This window comes from Sebastes umbrosus, chromosome 1, assembly GCF_015220745.1.
Source record: "Sebastes umbrosus isolate fSebUmb1 chromosome 1, fSebUmb1.pri, whole genome shotgun sequence".
Classification (NCBI taxonomy): Eukaryota; Metazoa; Chordata; class Actinopteri; order Perciformes; family Sebastidae; genus Sebastes; species Sebastes umbrosus.
This window is the reverse complement of record NC_051269.1, coordinates 627,585-648,181: the sequence shown is the minus strand read 5'-3', so window position 1 is coordinate 648,181 and position 20,597 is coordinate 627,585. Positions and strand designations below refer to the sequence as shown.

The following is a 20,597-nucleotide window of genomic DNA, read 5'->3' as shown; positions in this document are numbered from 1 at the left end:
AGGGACCCCTTTGAAAACGGCCTATATGGAGACATATAAATGAATGTATGAAGTAACATTAATTGATGATTTTTTAATTGTAACAGGAATTCATGACACATCTACAATTCATACATTAACTCATCATGAGTCATGCATCATGTAAGCATGTGTTTTGTACCCTTATTATAAAGTATTAATGTTCTTTATCAGAAGTAATAGAGTGCTGCAGGGATGATGTATCTCTGTAATCCAACAGGAAGTGATCATCTCCCTGGTTCCCTCCACTAACAGGAAGTGATCATCTCCCTGGTTCCCTCCACTAACAGGAAGTGATCATCTCCCTGGTTCCCTCCACTAACAGGAAGTCATCATCTCCCTGGTTCCCTCCACTAACAGGAAGTGATCATCTCCCTGGTTCCCTCCACTAACAGGAAGTCATCATCTCCCTGGTTCCCTCCACTAACAGGAAGTCATCATCTCCCTGGTTCCCTCCACTAACAGCCAATGGGATTGTTCCATTGAGTTTTGGATTATTAGAGTAAATAATCTCTGTGGTAAACACACGTTTATGATACTGACACGTTTTGTTCATCAAGATAATCTCCACTAATGAACACCACTTTATGATTTATGAAGTGTGAAGTAAAAAGCTGACGTTAGGCTATAAATGAACTACACCACGGTCACATGAGCGCAAGTATTAACACAACAAGGCTGTGAAGGAGGATGAGTCGGCGTGATGACGTTTAGTAGTCTCATTTAGACACTTGTCTAACTCACCAGTGGGATATTTACGTATTTAATGTCGTAGAAGAAAACGTTAAAATCTCTTCAACTTGTGTTAACCACAGACCTTATTTCAGGAAGTGACATCATGCTGACTCAGTTCTGGGTTTTAGGACTCATTCCTGCAGCTCTCTATAAGACAGCTTGTACGTTTTGGCCGAGTTGCCGGCGTGCGTTGTTTCAGGATTGTCACCTTCTTCAGGCTAAATCAATGCAATATAATTATAATGACAACACACTTTCATCAGGCCATAATATCCAGCGGCTCATATCATCTGAAAAGCAGGAAACTCACTGACAGATTTATTAAATGTTTTCACTCTAGAGCGGTGTTAGGAGAGCAGGCAAGTAAAAGCTCTTCAATGCTGTTTGACTGCCTCCCACAGTTGTTTGTACTATAATCCTTTGGCATCCCTGAATGCCACACAGCTTTGTGGAAACATGTTCCTTCTTCAAAAGCTGATGAAAACAAGGAAAGAAGCTACAACTTAGTAGAAAAAGTACCTGCCACAGGTAGACTCTTTCTCTATTAAAACCTGACTCTCACTGTTCACAGCTGTTATTGGGGATTTATTTGGTCCCTCTGGGTTTAATGTTCACTTGAGATTTGGGATTTTTGCTTATTTTGCCTCTTAATCACACACTTGTGACATTGTGTGAAATAATAATAAAACCACCATGTACGCCTTATTGAAAGCAAGAGTAGTTTTACAGGTGCTCTAGGTTAAATAGTTTCTCTGCAATAGAGAACAGAACTCCTCCCTCTTCATACAAAACATAGACCAAAATAAACTCACATTCTCAGTAAAGTCACTTCTCTGGTCTCTGGACGAAGCATATCGGAGGTTTGGAGCAAAAACATCAGTGAGAGAGGAAGTTAAGAGTCTCCATCTTTAGATCTTCCTCTGCTCTCGTCCCGTTGGTGTGTGTCACAATGAGGGTACCACAGATACCTGAAAGTACGATTCCTCATCGTGGCATCCTCCATCAGCACAGGCTCATAAACTTACTCTAGTTTAATTTACACAGTCAGGATCACTGAGACTCTTCATGACGGACCCATCACAAAAACAGACCTATTTCAGGTCCAGACTTGTTTCCTATAGAAAGGTAATCTCAGTCTCTTGGTTCTGGTACGCCTCCTCCTGCATCTCCGTGTACAGCTGGTCCATCCTCTGGAAGGCCAGGTAGCCCTTTTTACCTGCAGAGGGACAGATGGAGAGTAGAGGCTAATAGAAATAACACGGCGTAATACGATAGAAATGAAAGAAAAATAATTCATGTTTGTACCAAAAGAGAGGACAGTTTCTCTGGCAGCGCTGCGCAGATCTTCATCCGCGGATCTCCACAAATCTGCTATGTGGTCCACGCTCTCTGTCGCCTGGCAAACACACACACAAACACACATGCTAGACGGTGCTGGAATGTGTATTTCTGTGAGCATGTGTGTGTTTGTGGAGGGTTTGTGTGGTGTGTGGTGCTCACCCTGAGGCATTTCAGAGCCAGACAGGAGCCTTGTTGGATCTGAACGTCAGCGCTGTTCAGACTCTCTGTGTAGTAAACCACCGCCTGCAGGAGGAGGTGAACACAGAGACACACCACTTGTTTTAGTAGCTGAGACTGCAGCCATGCTAACTGCTCTGTGAGCCTGAACTGAGCTAATGTTGTTTACATGCTGATGTTTATCAGGTATATAATGTTTACCGTGTTCACCGTCTTAGTTTAGTCAGTGGAGCTGCTCACTGGCCAACAGATCAGACTGGTTGAACTAGGCAGCTTCTTGGTGTAACTGGGAGAGCTGTCAGTGAAACTTCCCTGATTGAATACAAGTAAAAACAATAGTGAAAGGCATGCTGGGAAACTGAGAGACTAAATCATTTTAGGAAGCCATGACTGTGTCCGTTTTTCCCCTCCAAATTTCTAGTGTAATTCATGTACAATCCAGACTTTTATGTAAAATAATGAACCTGTTAATTGGTGCTTATTTGTCACCTTTTTAGGGATGTCAATGTCGGTCGGTCGACCACTTTGGTGGAATATCTCAACAGCTGTTAGATGGATTGCCAATTCATTTAGTACAGGCATTCATGTTCCCCAGAGGATGCATCGTAATGACTTGGGTGATCCTGACTTTCCCTCTAGTATGGGGCTGCCAAACTCATTTAAATTCATAGGCCACATACAACCCAGTTTGATCTCAAGTGGGTCGGACTAGTAAAACCATTGCATAATAACCTATAAATAACAACACCTCAACAGGTGTCCTTTCTTTTAGTGTAAAGGAGTACAAGTACATTCTGAAAATGTTCACAATTAATGACCAATCCGATCTCTCGGCTACAATTAAAAACAAACTGCTGTTTCCTTAAACCTTCTCTGTTCTCAGCTGATGAGTGATGAGTCTGATAGCGGCGCCGAATATTAGATTGCTTAAGCACTGAAAGGTGCTGTGAACACACCAGCACACTGGCTTCCCATTTACTTTTTTGAAGATACAGTTTGTCCACTTTTCTCCTTTTTGACAGACATTTTCCATCTGCGGCTCCTGCATGCAACAACAGTAGCCTACGCCTGACGGTGTTGTGCCACGTAGCCTGTACGTAAGCATGTGGAATCTATAATGAGTATCCAGCATACGGCCTGCTACTCTTATGAGGACAGCGTGACCCACAGTGGACAAATAGGAATAGCAGTGCATTTCATTGAGAAAATTGGAATGAATGACTTCTCTGCAATTTTCACACTTTTTAAAGTCATCCAGTGGGCCGGATTGGACCCTTTGGCGGCCCGGTTGTGGCCCTCAGGCCATATGTTTGACCCCCCTGCTCTAGCGCCACCATGAGGTTCACATTTTGTGGTTTTAAGTGAAATGTCTCATTGCCATGAAATTTGGTACAAACTGAGATGAATTGTAATCGTTCTGGTGATCCCGTAACCGTTAATTAGACGCCATCATCGCCACCGTTATCAGGTCAACATTTGAATGCGTCCAATACTTTATGACCAAATACCTCCAAAACTAATGACATTCCCACCAGCCTCAGCTGTACTAGTGCTAATGTTAGCATGCTAACATACTAAATGAAGATGGTGAACATTGTAAGCATTATACCTGCCAAACATCAGTATGTTAACACTTTAATTCTACCGTTAGCATTTAGCCTAAAGCCTCACTGAGCAGCTAGCCTGGCTGTGGACTGTGCGTTTTATTAATGCTAATGCTAACACCTTGCTAACCTTGCTCCTGAAGGCCCTGCAGCCTGCAGCTCTACAGAGACAGTTGGCAGCAGCTTTGCAGACTTTGTGGTTGGAGTCGAGCTGCAGGGTGCCCAGAGTCTGCAGCGTGCATCTCAGTGGGAGGAGCTCGGAGATGCCCCGCCCCCTCAGCTTATTTAAAGACCGCCTCCTTTTGGGGCTCCTCAGGGCTGACAGGATGTACTCTGAAACACATCAGGGACCATCATGAATGAACAAGGAATCAGAGAGAAATTACACGATCTTTATGAGCAGATGAAATTTACCCAGTTTCCAATTTCCATTTCATTGAGACTTTAAAGGACTTCTGAGGTTCAAAGTTCATTCTTGAAGTTGGAAACAGGTCAAGGTTTAAGATTGACATGATATCTATATTTACTTTTATGAGCAAGTTTAGGAATATCCATTTATATACTCAAACATGTCAGAAAATGCTTGTTTTAAGTTTTATTTAACATGAGACAACATACTTCATAGAGTACGGTCTAGACCTGCTCTGTATGAAAAGTGTCTTGAGATAAGTTATGTTATGATTTGACGCTATATAAAAATATATAGAATTGAAAAAAACTGTGAAAATCCTTGCAGAAGCAAATTCAATAGAGTCAATAACAGGTGGTCAACCTCAAGGCCTGAGAAGTGAAGCCAACGTCGAAGAGCCTTAAACCTGCATTCTTTCTACCAGCCAGCAGGGGGCGACTCCTCTGGTTCTATAGAAGAAGTCTGGTTGTATAGAAGTCTATGAGATAACGTGCCTACTTCTCTCTTGATTTATTACCTCAGTAAACATTGTAAACATGAGTTTATGGTCTCAATCTCTAGTTTAAAGTCTTCTTCAATACAGCATGATGTTCATTTAGTAAATTATGGTCCCATTTAGAGTCACATAGACCATTTGTCCCAGATTGAATTAAGCACAAAAACACAGTGTTGTTGTTGTTTTAGCAGTTTTATGTGTGTCGTGCTGTTAAGACCAAATGTAGTTCAGTAGTTTAATAAACATCAACATACTGCAGCCACATCAGGGAGGAGAGGAAGCAAGGGAAGGAGGGAAGGAAGGAAGGAAGGAAGGAAGGAAGGGTGGAAGGAAGGAAAGAAGGAAAGAAGAAAGGATGGAAGTTTTGTTGTTGAAACTTTGTTTATTGATCTTTTTAAGAAGAGCACACACACACCCACACACACACACACCCACCCACCCACACACCCAGTGTGTTGGGTGTGGCCGTTATGGCAGTAATGGTGACAGATGGTCCAGATGCCTTTTAGCAAGCTGGAATTTCTGGAACGTTCTCAGATCCTAAAGCTGTCTAGTAGAACTATAACTGCATACTACCACTCCTCAAATACACAAAACACACACACACACACACACACACACACACACACACAGATATGTCTATACAGCTGTCATGATTTAGATGTAGATAAATCCTGTATGTGTAGGGTGCTGCGGTGCTCTGTAGTCATTGATATGAGTCATGGGACTCTACATGAACACACTATTTTCTGACATCATTAGAAAAGTTTGCATTATTTCACATCAGATATTTCTGTATTTCTTTTTTTCTCTGAACTGATATAGAAGTGGTTTAAAATGTGGAAAATAGAGATCCTACACACTAACCAAATTCAAAATGTATTTTCTTATTTATCTCTAATGATATCTAGTTTTGGTTTTATTTGTTCAGGTTATCGGTCTCTGAGAGTCCTGCCCCCACCCCAACACAACCAAGCTCAAAGCATAAAAATTACATTTAAAAATCCACAGACCTCAGTGAGAACTGTTTTTAGCGGAACTAGTTTCTGACAAATAAATAGTCCCCAAAATATACAGTATATGACCTTTTTAAACTATTTCTTCAGATAACTCAGATGTAAAACTTCAGTTTAAAAATGATATCTGGGGGTGTCGTGGTAGCCTACCTGGTAGAGCGGGCGCCCACTATAACAAGGCTTAGTCCTTACTGCAGCAGCCCGGGGTTCAAATCCAACCTGTGGCCCTTTGCTACATGTCATTCTCTCTCTCTCTCCCCCCTTTCATAACTATCACTGTCACTGTCATTAAAGGCATAAAAGCCCAAAAAATAATCTTAATCTACCTTCTTTGGAGAGGCGTGAGATGTGCTCTCCCAGCTCCTGGATGCCCCAGCGCTTCAGATACACCGACAGCTGGAAGAGGGTGACTCTCTCTGGACTGCAGACCGGCCGAGGGCTGAGCACCGTCCGACAGGCCGTCTGGAGCTGCTGCAGGAGCTGAGAAAACACTGCAGAGCACCACGTGTTGGATCAGTACACCAGTCTGACATACACTATACTCTAATACTGACTGTACTTCAGTACACCAGCCTGAAATACAGTATACTCTAATACTGACTGTACTTCAGTACACCAGCCTGACATACACTATACTCTAATACTGACTACTTCAGTACACCAGCCTGACATACACTATACTCTAATACTGACTATACTTCAGTACACCAGCCTGACATACAGTATACTCTAATACTGACTACTTCAGTACACCAGCCTGACATACAGTATACTCTAATACTGACTGTACTTCAGTACACCAGCCTGACATACAGTATACTCTAATACTGACTACTTCAGTACACCAGCCTGACATACACTATACTCTAATACTGACTACTTCAGTACACCAGCCTGACATACAGTATACTCTAATACTGACTGTACTTCAGTACACCAGCCTGACATACAGTATACTCTAATACTGACTGTACTTCAGTACACCAGCCTGACATACACTATACTCTAATACTGACTACTTCAGTACACCAGCCTGACATACAGTATACTCTAATACTGACTGTACTTCAGTACACCAGCCTGACATACAGTATACTCTAATACTGACTGTACTTCAGTACACCAGCCTGACATACACTATACTCTAATACTGACTGTACTTCAGTACACCAGCCTGACATACACTATACTCTAATACTGACTACTTCAGTACACCAGCCTGACATACACTATACTCTAATACTGACTGTACTTCAGTACACCAGCCTGACATACAGTATACTCTAATACTGACTACTTCAGTACACCAGCCTGACATACAGTATACTCTAATACTGACTACTTCAGTACACCAGCCTGACATACAGTATACTCTAATACTGACTGTACTTCAGTACACCAGCCTGACATACAGTATACTCTAATACTGACTACTTCAGTACACCAGCCTGACATACACTATACTCTAATACTGACTGTACTTCAGTACACCAGCCTGACATACAGTATACTCTAATACTGACTGTACTTCAGTACACCAGCCTGACATACACTATACTCTAATACTGACTACTTCAGTACACCAGCCTGACATACACTATACTCTAATACTGACTGTACTTCAGTACACCAGCCTGACATACAGTATACTCTAATACTGACTACTTCAGTACACCAGCCTGACATACAGTATACTCTAATACTGACTACTTCAGTACACCAGCCTGACATACAGTATACTCTAATACTGACTGTACTTCAGTACACCAGCCTGACATACAGTATACTCTAATACTGACTACTTCAGTACACCAGCCTGACATACACTATACTCTAATACTGACTGTACTTCAGTACACCAGCCTGACATACAGTATACTCTAATACTGACTGTACTTCAGTACACCAGCCTGACATACAGTATACTCTAATACTGACTACTTCAGTACACCAGCCTGACATACAGTATACTCTAATACTGACTACTTCAGTACACCAGCCTGACATACACTATACTCTAATACTGACTGTACTTCAGTACACCAGCCTGACATACACTATACTCTAATACTGACTACTTCAGTACACCAGCCTGACATACAGTATACTCTAATACTGACTGTACTTCAGTACACCAGCCTGACATACAGTATACTCTAATACTGACTGTACTTCAGTACACCAGCCTGACATACACTATACTCTAATACTGACTGTACTTCAGTACACCGGCCTGAAATACAGTATACTCTAATACTGACTGTACTTCAGTACACCAGCCTGACATACACTATACTCTAATACTGACTGTACTTCAGTACACCAGCCTGACATACACTATACTCTAATACTGACTACTTCAGTACACCAGCCTGACATACAGTATACTCTAATACTGACTACTTCAGTACACCAGCCTGACATACAGTATACTCTAATACTGACTGTACTTCAGTACACCAGCCTGACATACACTATACTCTAATACTGACTACTTCAGTACACCAGCCTGACATACAGTATACTCTAATACTGACTGTACTTCAGTACACCAGCCTGACATACAGTATACTCTAATACTGACTGTACTTCAGTACACCAGCCTGACATACACTATACTCTAATACTGACTACTTCAGTACACCAGCCTGACATACACTATACTCTAATACTGACTGTACTTCAGTACACCAGCCTGACATACAGTATACTCTAATACTGACTACTTCAGTACACCAGCCTGACATACAGTATACTCTAATACTGACTACTTCAGTACACCAGCCTGACATACAGTATACTCTAATACTGACTGTACTTCAGTACACCAGCCTGACATACACTATACTCTAATACTGACTGTACTTCAGTACACCAGCCTGACATACACTATACTCTAATACTGACTGTACTTCAGTACACCAGCCTGACATACACTATACTCTAATACTGACTGTACTTCAGTACACCAGCCTGACATACAGTATACTCTAATACTGACTGTACTTCAGTACACCAGTCTGACATACAGTATACTCTAATACTGACTGTACTTCAGTACACCAGCCTGACATACACTATACTCTAATACTGACTGTACTTCAGTACACCAGCCTGACATACAGTATACTCTAATACTGACTACTTCAGTACACCAGCCTGACATACACTATACTCTAATACTGACTGTACTTCAGTACACCAGTATACAGTATACTCTAATACTGACTGTACTTCAGTACACCAGCCTGACATACAGTATACTCTAATACTGACTACTTCAGTACACCAGCCTGACATACAGTATACTCTAATACTGACTACTTCAGTACACCAGCCTGACATACAGTATACTCTAATACTGACTGTACTTCAGTACACCAGCCTGACATACAGTATACTCTAATACTGACTACTTCAGTACACCAGCCTGACATACACTATACTCTAATACTGACTGTACTTCAGTACACCAGCCTGACATACACGTATACTCTAATACTGACTACTTCAGTACACCAGCCTGACATACAGTATACTCTAATACTGACTGTACTTCAGTACACCAGCCTGACATACAGTATACTCTAATACTGACTGTACTTCAGTACACCAGCCTGACATACACTATACTCTAATACTGACTGTACTTCAGTACACCAGCCTGACATACAGTATACTCTAATACTGACTACTTCAGTACACCAGCCTGACATACAGTATACTCTAATACTGACTACTTCAGTACACCAGCCTGACATACAGTATACTCTAATACTGACTGTACTTCAGTACACCAGCCTGACATACACTATACTCTAATACTGACTACTTCAGTACACCAGCCTGACATACAGTATACTCTAATACTGACTGTACTTCAGTACACCAGCCTGACATACAGTATACTCTAATACTGACTGTACTTCAGTACACCAGCCTGACATACACTATACTCTAATACTGACTGTACTTCAGTACACCAGCCTGACATACACTATACTCTAATACTGACTACTTCAGTACACCAGCCTGACATACACTATACTCTAATACTGACTGTACTTCAGTACACCAGCCTGACATACAGTATACTCTAATACTGACTACTTCAGTACACCAGCCTGACATACAGTATACTCTAATACTGACTGTACTTCAGTACACCAGCCTGACATACACTATACTCTAATACTGACTGTACTTCAGTACACCAGCCTGACATACAGTATACTCTAATACTGACTGTACTTCAGTACACCAGCCTGACATACAGTATACTCTAATACTGACTTACTTCAGTACACCAGCCTGACATACACTATACTCTAATACTGACTTACTTCAGTACACCAGCCTGACATACAGTATACTCTAATACTGACTGTACTTCAGTACACCAGCCTGACATACAGTATACTCTAATACTGACTGTACTTCAGTACACCAGCCTGACATACAGCTATACTCTAATACTGACTACTTCAGTACACCAGCCTGACATACAGTATACTCTAATACTGACTGTACTTCAGTACACCAGCCTGACATACAGTATACTCTAATACTGACTGTACTTCAGTACACCAGCCTGACATACACTATACTCTAATACTGACTACTTCAGTACACCAGCCTGACATACAGTATACTCTAATACTGACTGTACTTCAGTACACCAGCCTGACATACAGTATACTCTAATACTGACTACTTCAGTACACCAGCCTGACATACAGTATACTCTAATACTGACTACTTCAGTACACCAGCCTGACATACAGTATACTCTAATACTGACTGTACTTCAGTACACCAGCCTGACATACAGTATACTCTAATACTGACTGTACTTCAGTACACCAGCCTGACATACACTATACTCTAATACTGACTGTACTTCAGTACACCAGCCTGACATACACTATACTCTAATACTGACTACTTCAGTACACCAGCCTGACATACAGTATACTCTAATACTGACTGTACTTCAGTACACCAGCCTGACATACAGTATACTCTAATACTGACTGTACTTCAGTACACCAGCCTGACATACACTATACTCTAATACTGACTGTACTTCAGTACACCAGCCTGACATACAGTATACTCTAATACTGACTGTACTTCAGTACACCAGCCTGACATACACTATACTCTAATACTGACTGTACTTCAGTACACCAGCCTGACATACACTATACTCTAATACTGACTACTTCAGTACACCAGCCTGACATACAGTATACTCTAATACTGACTTACTTCAGTACACCAGCCTGACATACAGTATACTCTAATACTGACTGTACTTCAGTACACCAGCCTGACATACACGTATACTCTAATACTGACTACTTCAGTACACCAGCCTGACATACAGTATACTCTAATACTGACTGTACTTCAGTACACCAGCCTGACATACAGTATACTCTAATACTGACTTACTTCAGTACACCAGCCTGACATACACTATACTCTAATACTGACTACTTCAGTACACCAGCCTGACATACAGTATACTCTAATACTGACTGTACTTCAGTACACCAGCCTGACATACAGTATACTCTAATACTGACTACTTCAGTACACCAGCCTGACATACACGTATACTCTAATACTGACTACTTCAGTACACCAGCCTGACATACAGTATACTCTAATACTGACTGTACTTCAGTACACCAGCCTGACATACAGTATACTCTAATACTGACTACTTCAGTACACCAGCCTGACATACAGTATACTCTAATACTGACTGTACTTCAGTACACCAGCCTGACATACACTATACTCTAATACTGACTACTTCAGTACACCAGCCTGACATACAGTATACTCTAATACTGACTGTACTTCAGTACACCAGCCTGACATACAGTATACTCTAATACTGACTGTACTTCAGTACACCAGCCTGACATACACTATACTCTAATACTGGACTGTACTTCAGTACACCAGCCTGACATACACTATACTCTAATACTGACTTACTTCAGTACACCAGCCTGACATACACTATACTCTAATACTGACTGTACTTCAGTACACCAGCCTGACATACAGTATACTCTAATACTGACTGTACTTCAGTACACCAGCCTGACATACAGTATACTCTAATACTGACTGTACTTCAGTTACACCAGCCTGACATACACTATACTCTAATACTGACTGTACTTCAGTACACCAGCCTGACATACAGTATACTCTAATACTGACTACTTCAGTACACCAGCCTGACATACAGTATACTCTAATACTGACTACTTCAGTACACCAGCCTGACATACACTATACTCTAATACTGACTACTTCAGTACACCAGCCTGACAACAGTATACTCTAATACTGACTGTACTTCAGTACACCAGCCTGACATACACTATACTCTAATACTGACGTACTTCAGTACACCAGCCTGACATACCAGTATACTCTAATACTGACTACTTCAGTACACCAGCCTGACATACAGTATACTCTAATACTGACTACTTCAGTACACCAGCCTGACATACAGTATACTCTAATACTGACTGTACTTCAGTACACCAGCCTGACATACACTATACTCTAATACTGACTACTTCAGTACACCAGCCTGACATACAGTATACTCTAATACTGACTGTACTTCAGTACACCAGCCTGACATACAGTATACTCTAATACTGACTGTACTTCAGTACACCAGCCTGACATACAGTATACTCTAATACTGACTGTACTTCAGTACACCAGCCTGACATACACTATACTCTAATACTGACTGTACTCAGTACACCAGCCTGACATACACTATACTCTAATACTGACTACTTCAGTACACCAGCCTGACATACACTATACTCTAATACTGACTGTACTTCAGTACACCAGCCTGACATACAGTATACTCTAATACTGACTGTACTTCAGTACACCAGCCTGACATACAGTATACTCTAATACTGACTGTACTTCAGTACACCAGCCTGACATACACTATACTCTAATACTGACTGTACTTCAGTACACCAGCCTGACATACAGTATACTCTAATACTGACTGTACTTCAGTACACCAGCCTGACATACAGTATACTCTAATACTGACTACTTCAGTACACCAGCCTGACATACACTATACTCTAATACTGACTGTACTTCAGTACACCAGCCTGACATACAGTATACTCTAATACTGACTGTACTTCAGTACACCAGCCTGACATACAGTATACTCTAATACTGACCTGTACTTCAGTACACCAGCCTGACATACAGTATACTCTAATACTGACTGTACTTCAGTACACCAGCCTGACATACAGTATACTCTAATACTGACTGTACTTCAGTACACCAGCCTGACATACAGTATACTCTAATACTGACTACTTCAGTACACCAGCCTGACATACACTATACTCTAATACTGACTGTACTTCAGTACACCAGCCTGACATACAGTATACTCTAATACTGACTGTACTTCAGTACACCAGCCTGACATACAGTATACTCTAATACTGACTGTACTTCAGTACACCAGCCTGACATACACTATACTCTAATACTGACTACTTCAGTACACCAGCCTGACATACACTATACTCTAATACTGACTGTACTTCAGTACACCGGCCTGAAATACAGTATACTCTAATACTGACTGTACTTCAGTACACCAGCCTGACATACACTATACTCTAATACTGACTGTACTTCAGTACACCAGCCTGACATACACTATACTCTAATACTGACTACTTCAGTACACCAGCCTGACATACAGTATACTCTAATACTGACTACTTCAGTACACCAGCCTGACATACACTATACTCTAATACTGACTGTACTTCAGTACACCAGCCTGACATACACTATACTCTAATACTGACTACTTCAGTACACCAGCCTGACATACAGTATACTCTAATACTGACTACTTCAGTACACCAGCCTGACATACAGTATACTCTAATACTGACTACTTCAGTACACCAGCCTGACATACAGTATACTCTAATACTGACTGTACTTCAGTACACCAGCCTGACATACAGTATACTCTAATACTGACTGTACTTCAGTACACCAGCCTGACATACACTATACTCTAATACTAATACTCTGTTGTCCTGTCTCTGCAGATGGAGGATGGATGACTCTACAGCAACAGGAACATGAAAATATGATGTGTGTGTTAATGCACTACAGTATAGTAGTGTGTGTATATGTACTACAGTATAGTAGTGTGTGTGTATAAGTACTACAGTACTGTACCTTTCTCTGACTGCCCCGGCTGCTTGGCCTTCACCTTGTGGGTGTAACGTCTCTTTAAGGTTCTGGTGAAAGTGTCGGAGAGGCAACAGAAAGGAGAGCTGCTGTCGTTCACACACTCCTCCCAGAACAACAGCACATCCCTCCTTCTCTGGGTCTGAGGGAGGACTGGAGATGAAGAGAGGAGGAAGAGGAGGAGGAGGATCATAATCTGTTGTTGAGGGATGAGTATCCCTGACTTGCCAGTAAGGAAATATTGATTAGCTCCTGGACAGACGTTAATTCGTTCTAACTTAGCTGATATTTTTAAATTCCTAACCGTCCCCTAATGATGACGCAGCAGCCGTAGGTCACACCGACAGCCTCATGAAACACTTACAAATACAACACTGTATGAATCTGAAGCAGTGAAGCCTGTTTGACTGCTTTATGAAAGCGGCTATTGGTATCAATAGGCAGTATCAATATCATTTAAATCCTAATGCTGCGTTCACACCAAGCGCAAACCAAGCTTTTCACGCACTGCGATCACATTCAAAGTCAAAGTCAAAGGGGCGAATAGATGCAAATTAGTGCCATTCAACTGGAGCGAGAAATTGGCGTGTCTCTGTGTGGTGAAAGCCTCTCAGCGTTGAGATTGTCCTCCTGTCCTCACTGACGTCCTGACGTTGTTGAATCAGAAATGGAGGATAAATAAATGTTGTATGTGTCTGTGGTCAGCCAGAGCTACAATAGTCCATCATCTCTGTACAGAGACCGGACCAAACTCTATGTAGAAACTACAGACTGTCTACGGTAGAAACAACAACGTCTCTAGATGACGTCATGTTGAGTGTTGATGGAGCAGCTGCATAGCCTGCCACTGATCCATCCAGACTCCATTCAGAAAGCAAGCATTTTAAAAGTTGTTAGCTTGTCGTCATGGTAACAGACCTGACAAAGCATGAATTCAGACTTTTTACTAATCAGCATCATTATGTAGTTATTTCAGCATCACTGATCTGTTTATTGATATTAAATCACAGCTCAATCTGTTTATTGAGGGTTCATACCGCAGTAGAGACGTGTGGCTGCTAGATACAGTCAGTGTAATGACACTGTATGTGAATACAGCTCGCCGCCGGGTGATGTCATGAACCCAGACACAACAGCATTTTTTTTTCTGACATATCTGGGACTTCACCAACATGTACAAAGCAGCTACAGTGGTTATTTCTTCCATGGTTGAGGGAGGAAATGTTGTTGGTATCTATGGAGACAAGCTCCTCCTCCTCTCCGGAGCGTCTAGAGCAGGTGAACACAGATGATACCGGCGGGGTGAAAATTTGCTTCTCTCTTGGTGTGAATGTGACACTACGATACCCATCCCTAGTTATGTTTTCCTTTATTCAAAGTATCATTCTTGGGTTTTACTGTTGTAAATGATTTCATGCTCAATGATGCATTCATTATTAATGACAGAGGATATCAGATAAACAGATGTTCCACTAACTGTCTCTAGCAGAGATGCTGTCGTTGTTCTCTAGCAGCAGACAGCTGACTCGGTCCAGGACTTCAGCTTGGAGAGCCATTTCCTCCAGCAGGTCCCTCCTGGACGGGCTGAAGTCCGTCGTTTTGATCATCTGAGGAGACATCATGTGAGTCAGATTAGACAGATGAGACGCAGCGAGACAGAGATCCTTTATTCATGTGGACATAGCTCAGAGAAACACTGTACCTGTAGCAGGATGCAACATATATCCAGGTGAGTCTCAAGAGCCTGGTCAAGACCCCAATTCCCAGAAGTCAGAGGGGCGATGACCAGCTCTTCCTCAGAAGCTGATTGGCTGTTGTGGGAGAGGAGGCCGTGACTCCTCAAAGCGCTCTGCTGCAGAGAACTGATGCTGATGGATGAAGACAAAATGAAATCAGTGTTTACTGATCATTCTCTTCTGTCTGTTTATCTGGGATCTACTCACCCACTGTCTTTGATTCTCAGGCTGCCCAAACAGGAAGCGTCATCATCTGCATTGAAGTCATGTGACAGAAAGTCAAAGCTGCCCAGGACTTCCTCCACAGCCAGAGTCTCCTCTGATGAGGAGCTTCTCAGCAGGGAGAGGTCATTCTGTGGGTCAACACATTCAGACAGGTAAACATCACCTACAGGTGTGTAGAAGTACACACAGGTACCTTCAGGATGGTAGCCAGGTGCAGTATGTATATGTGTATAAGTACACAGTGGTACCTTGAGGATGGTTGCCAGGTGCAGTATCTGGTGCTCCAGGGCTCTCAGCTCCTTCTCAGAGCAGTTCTGGTTCTGTAACGTCTTCTCCAGCTCCAGGATCAGGACTCCCAGCCTGACGGTCTGGGCCCTTCGCTGGGCGCCGCTCACCGCCGGCCTCCCCTGGGTCGGAGCAGCCGTCGGGGGTGAGGAAGGCGTTACGGCTGGGGGCGGAGCAGGGGGAGAAGGCGAGGCGGGGGCAGAATAGGACTGACATTCTGGGGAGTCCTGGAACAAACGAGGGGAGTTTAAAATGAGTCCAGCTAGTAGAGAGATTATTAGATCATGTTAGACCACTAAATATCAGTACCTTATTGTTATTGGCTGTTACAAAAGACAAGTCAGTGAACGTCGTCACAACGTAGGTCGTCTAAACAGTTTTTAAACACGTAATAACAACAGAAAAGCGGGCTCCAGGACAACGGGTGCAGCTGTTTTGTTGTGACCAGTGACTCTTTAATGGGACAGATAACTGACGCAGAGCCTCAACCTGGACCACATCCTCTCTACAGCTGTGTTCATTTGCAGCAGGATCTCAGTGCAGTGTTGAGTTCAGCTGCAGCTAAATGTTTCACAATCCAAGTGAAGCCTCAGGTGTGTTTTACCTGAACATTGACGGTGTCCTGTCCAGCAGGGTCTGCTGCTCCCGCTGTGTTCTTTCTGAGGATGTCAGGAGTGCTCCATCTGTGTTACACAAATATGCAGTATTATTATTACCAAACAGTCTAGAAGCAAAGAGGGGAAACTCCGGTGCTTTTTTGACAACAGCTGCTGTGGTATCGCTGCCACCATTTTGGACTGAAAACACCAATGAGTGTGTGTCCATGGATGTATAAAGAGACGTCTGTAAATCAGAGGATATAAATCAACTTCCCAGTAGGAACACTTCAATATCCCTCATTTAAATCATGATGTCCTTAAAATAGTAAAATTAACTAATATCTGAATCCAGAATTATTTTCCTCTCCATAATGAATGGTCATCAGACCCACGGGACCGCACCGCCCTGCACGCTCATATGACATATCTGGTTCTGCCAGCTTCCTACTAGCTGTATGCGTCTGTAATAATGGATATATCGGCTGTAATTCATCACTTTTATTATCTTCTAATACACCCATGGGCTGTATACTGTCAGCCTGTACCGTGGTGGATGGATTAACGTCTCTGTTCCCAAACAACCGACTATCGGCCAGTAGCTAGTAACGCTAGTAGCTAGTAGTGCTAGTAGCTAGTAGTGCTAGTAGCTAGTAGTGCCAGTAGCTAGTAGCGCTAGTAGCTAGTAGTGCCAGTAGCTAGTAGCGCTAGTAGCTAGTAGTGCCAGTAGCTAGTAGTGCCAGTAGCTAGTAGTGCTAGTAGCATGACATCAACACAATTTAATGGAGTTATAGGCTATTTACTAACACGCAGGACAAAAGACCAGGACACAACCTCTCCTACATCCATGGTCTGTGGTCTATTAGACCCTCTCCTGCATCCATGGTCTGTGGTCTATTGGACCCTCTTCTACATCCATGGTCTGTAGTCTATTGGACCCTCTCCTACATCCACGGTCTGTGGTCTATTAGACCCTCTTCTACATCCATGGTCTGTGGTCTATTGGACCCTCTTCTACATCCATGGTCTGTGGTCTATTGGATCCTCTTCTACATCCATGGTCTGTGGTCTATTGGACCCTCTTCTACATCCATGGTCTGTGGTCTATTGGATCCTCTTCTACATCCATGGTCTGTGATATGTTGGACCCTCTTCTACATCCATGGTCTGTGGTCTATTGGACCCTCTTCTACATCCATGGTCTGTGGTCTATTGGACCCTCTTCTACATCCATGGTCTGTGGTCTATTGGATCCTCTTCTACATCCATGGTCTGTGATATGTTGGACCCTCTTCTACATCCATGGTCTGTGATATGTTGGACCCTCTTCTACATCCATGGTCTGTGATATGTTGGACCCTCTTCTACATCCATGGTCTGTGGTCTATTGGACCCTCTTCTACATCCATGGTCTGTGGTCTATTGTATCCTCTTCTACATCCATGGTCTGTGGTCTATTGGACCCTCTTCTACATCCATGGTCTGTGATATGTTGGACCCCCTTCTACATCCATGGTCTGTGATATGTTGGACCCTCTTCTACATCCATGGTCTGTGATATGTTGGACCCTCTTCTACATCCATCGTCTGTGGTCTATTGGACCCTCTTCTACATCCATGGTCTGTGGTCTATTGGACCCTCTTCTACATCCATGGTCTGTGGTCTATTGGACCCTCTTCTACATCCATAGTCTGTGGTCTATTGGACCCTCTTCTACATCCATGGTCTGTGGTCTGTTGGACCCTCTTCTACATCCATGGTCTGTGGTCTATTGGACCCTCTTCTACATCCATGGTCTGTGGTCTGTTGGACCCTCTTCTACATCCATGGTCTGTGGTCTGTTGCACCCTCTTCTACATCCATGGTCTGTGGTCTGTTGGACCCTCTTCTACATCCATGGTCTGTGGTCTGTTGGACTCCATTTTGGATCCTTGACGTGAAAAAGTTTGAAATTTCTCTCAAAATCTGTGTGGTGGGTTTTTCTAACTTCCATTTATGTCCATCGCTCACTTTATGCTCCTCTGGGAAGCAGCCGGGCTAAAAGTTTAATAAATAAATAAGTAGATAGTTATAATAATATGAATATTTATAATATTTTATTGTTCAACACAGGCCATTTCAGTAGAAACATTAAATATGACAATAGAATAGAAATAATTTAGTTTTAATTTTGTATGTCTCTTTGTAGGCGGACGTTTTACTGTCGTCTGATAGTCACTTTCAGTCCAAAATGGCGGAAGCGTAGCCCTGCTGATGGGTGCTGAAGGATGACATGGAACAAAGTATTGACCTTGACTTCTTATCAACATATGTTCTTTGTTGTTATTATTATGTGTTATTATTAGAGGAGCTAACATGTTGACATTTAGAAGGCAGACTAAATATTTGACGTGGTTTTGACAGGACAACATCCTCACCTCTGTAGAGCCAGCAGGGAACCTGTTTTACTCTCCTCAGGTGTAGAAGGAGTATCTAACACACTCCCCCACTCTTCCTCTCCATCCTTCTCATCCATCCTCTTCCTCCTCTCCCTCTCCTCCAGGGATCCGTCCTCCCCAAGGGACAGCTGGGTCTGGCTTCCTCCCAGACTGGTGCCTCTACTGTGGCTGGTGGGGTAGCTGTGAGTCCGTGTGAGACTGGAGGAAGAGATTTTCATACGAAGCATACAATCACAGTGAAATTAGGGCAGTCAATCCATTAAAATAGTTAATCGCAAATTAATCGCACATTTTTTAATCTGTTCAAAATGTTCCTTAAAGAGAGATTTGTCAAGTATTTAATACTCTTATCAACATGGGAGTGGACAAATATGCTGCTTTATGCAAATGTATATATATATTTATTATTGGAAATCAAACATATCAAACATAAATCCATGTTGACATCTTTCTAATTAAATTTAGTAACAGTGCATGTTTGAATCCTTCTACTATAGTTGTCTGTATTTTTTATTGGAGATGAAACTGATATTGATCCTCTGATCTAACTCTGGGTACGATTGCAAGCAGATTTTTTCCCCCTAAATGTTCCAGTGTATGTTCCTTTAAAGCAATGTTCGCCAACATGTAGGCCCCCCAAGATGATTAAAGAGATGTGACTTTAATGTGAAATACTGAATACTTTCATCTGTTCAGACCTCTGAAAATCAGTCAAATAACATCTGCTCATAATTCATAACCTCTGATGTGGGGTAACAAGACAAGGAGGTTGGGAAGTACTGCTTTAAAGTATAAGGCTGGCATGAACAGAGCCGTTTGAATGGCTCCATGAATCACACAGATGATGTTTGTACATTTAAAAGATCATTTTTCGAGTCCAGAAAGTCTCAGTTTGTTGTCGTATCATTTAGTTTAGTGTGAAACCGCTCAGTAAACTACATCTCTCATCTCACACAACATACGTCACCAAAACTAGATAGCTAGCTAACTCAGCTATTCTGAAATAAGGTCCCATGGTGGTCACAGGAAGGGGCGGGACTTCACCTCTCTATTCTTTAATATTATTATTATTATTATTATTATTATTACTGACAAATCCCATTAAAAGACATCATTTAATTTATTTGATGAAGAAGTCTGGTGTGTGTAAGCTCTGTATATTAGCTGGTTGTAAGTGAAATCCATCAGCAGTAACATGAGTGTTGTCCTGTGA

General features: G+C 42.2%; 1 protein-coding gene and 1 long non-coding RNA gene across 5 annotated transcripts in view; one reads left to right on the top strand and one right to left on the bottom strand.

Moving 5' to 3' along the window:
• Positions 1–1,020: 1,020 nt before the first annotated feature.
• The window catches only part of ripor3 (RIPOR family member 3), a 65,050-nt gene continuing 45,473 nt past the window's right edge, over positions 1,021–20,597 (bottom strand). For 3 of the 4 annotated variants that reach the window (XM_037786297.1, XM_037786302.1, XM_037786307.1), the window contains 12 exons: positions 19,364–19,582; positions 16,954–17,032; positions 16,313–16,576; positions 16,047–16,192; positions 15,806–15,971; positions 15,581–15,710; positions 14,092–14,256; positions 6,123–6,287; positions 4,006–4,208; positions 2,254–2,337; positions 2,059–2,149; positions 1,021–1,969 (listed from right to left, as the gene is read on the bottom strand). In XM_037786297.1, the coding sequence (XP_037642225.1) occupies positions 1,869–1,969; positions 2,059–2,149; positions 2,254–2,337; positions 4,006–4,208; positions 6,123–6,287; positions 14,092–14,256; positions 15,581–15,710; positions 15,806–15,971; positions 16,047–16,192; positions 16,313–16,576; positions 16,954–17,032; positions 19,364–19,582 (1,813 nt within the window). In that variant the 3' untranslated portion in view covers positions 1,021–1,868. Of the gene's footprint in view, positions 1,970–2,058; positions 2,150–2,253; positions 2,338–2,472; positions 2,584–4,005; positions 4,209–6,122; positions 6,288–14,091; positions 14,257–15,580; positions 15,711–15,805; positions 15,972–16,046; positions 16,193–16,312; positions 16,577–16,953; positions 17,033–19,363; positions 19,583–20,597 lie in introns of those variants that run through there. The other variant, XR_005209015.1, reaches the window with a different exon arrangement.
• Positions 15,590–20,586, top strand: LOC119498103. The gene is made up of 3 exons (XR_005209055.1): positions 15,590–15,725; positions 16,067–16,216; positions 19,489–20,586. It is a non-coding gene; the product is annotated as an uncharacterized LOC119498103 (long non-coding RNA).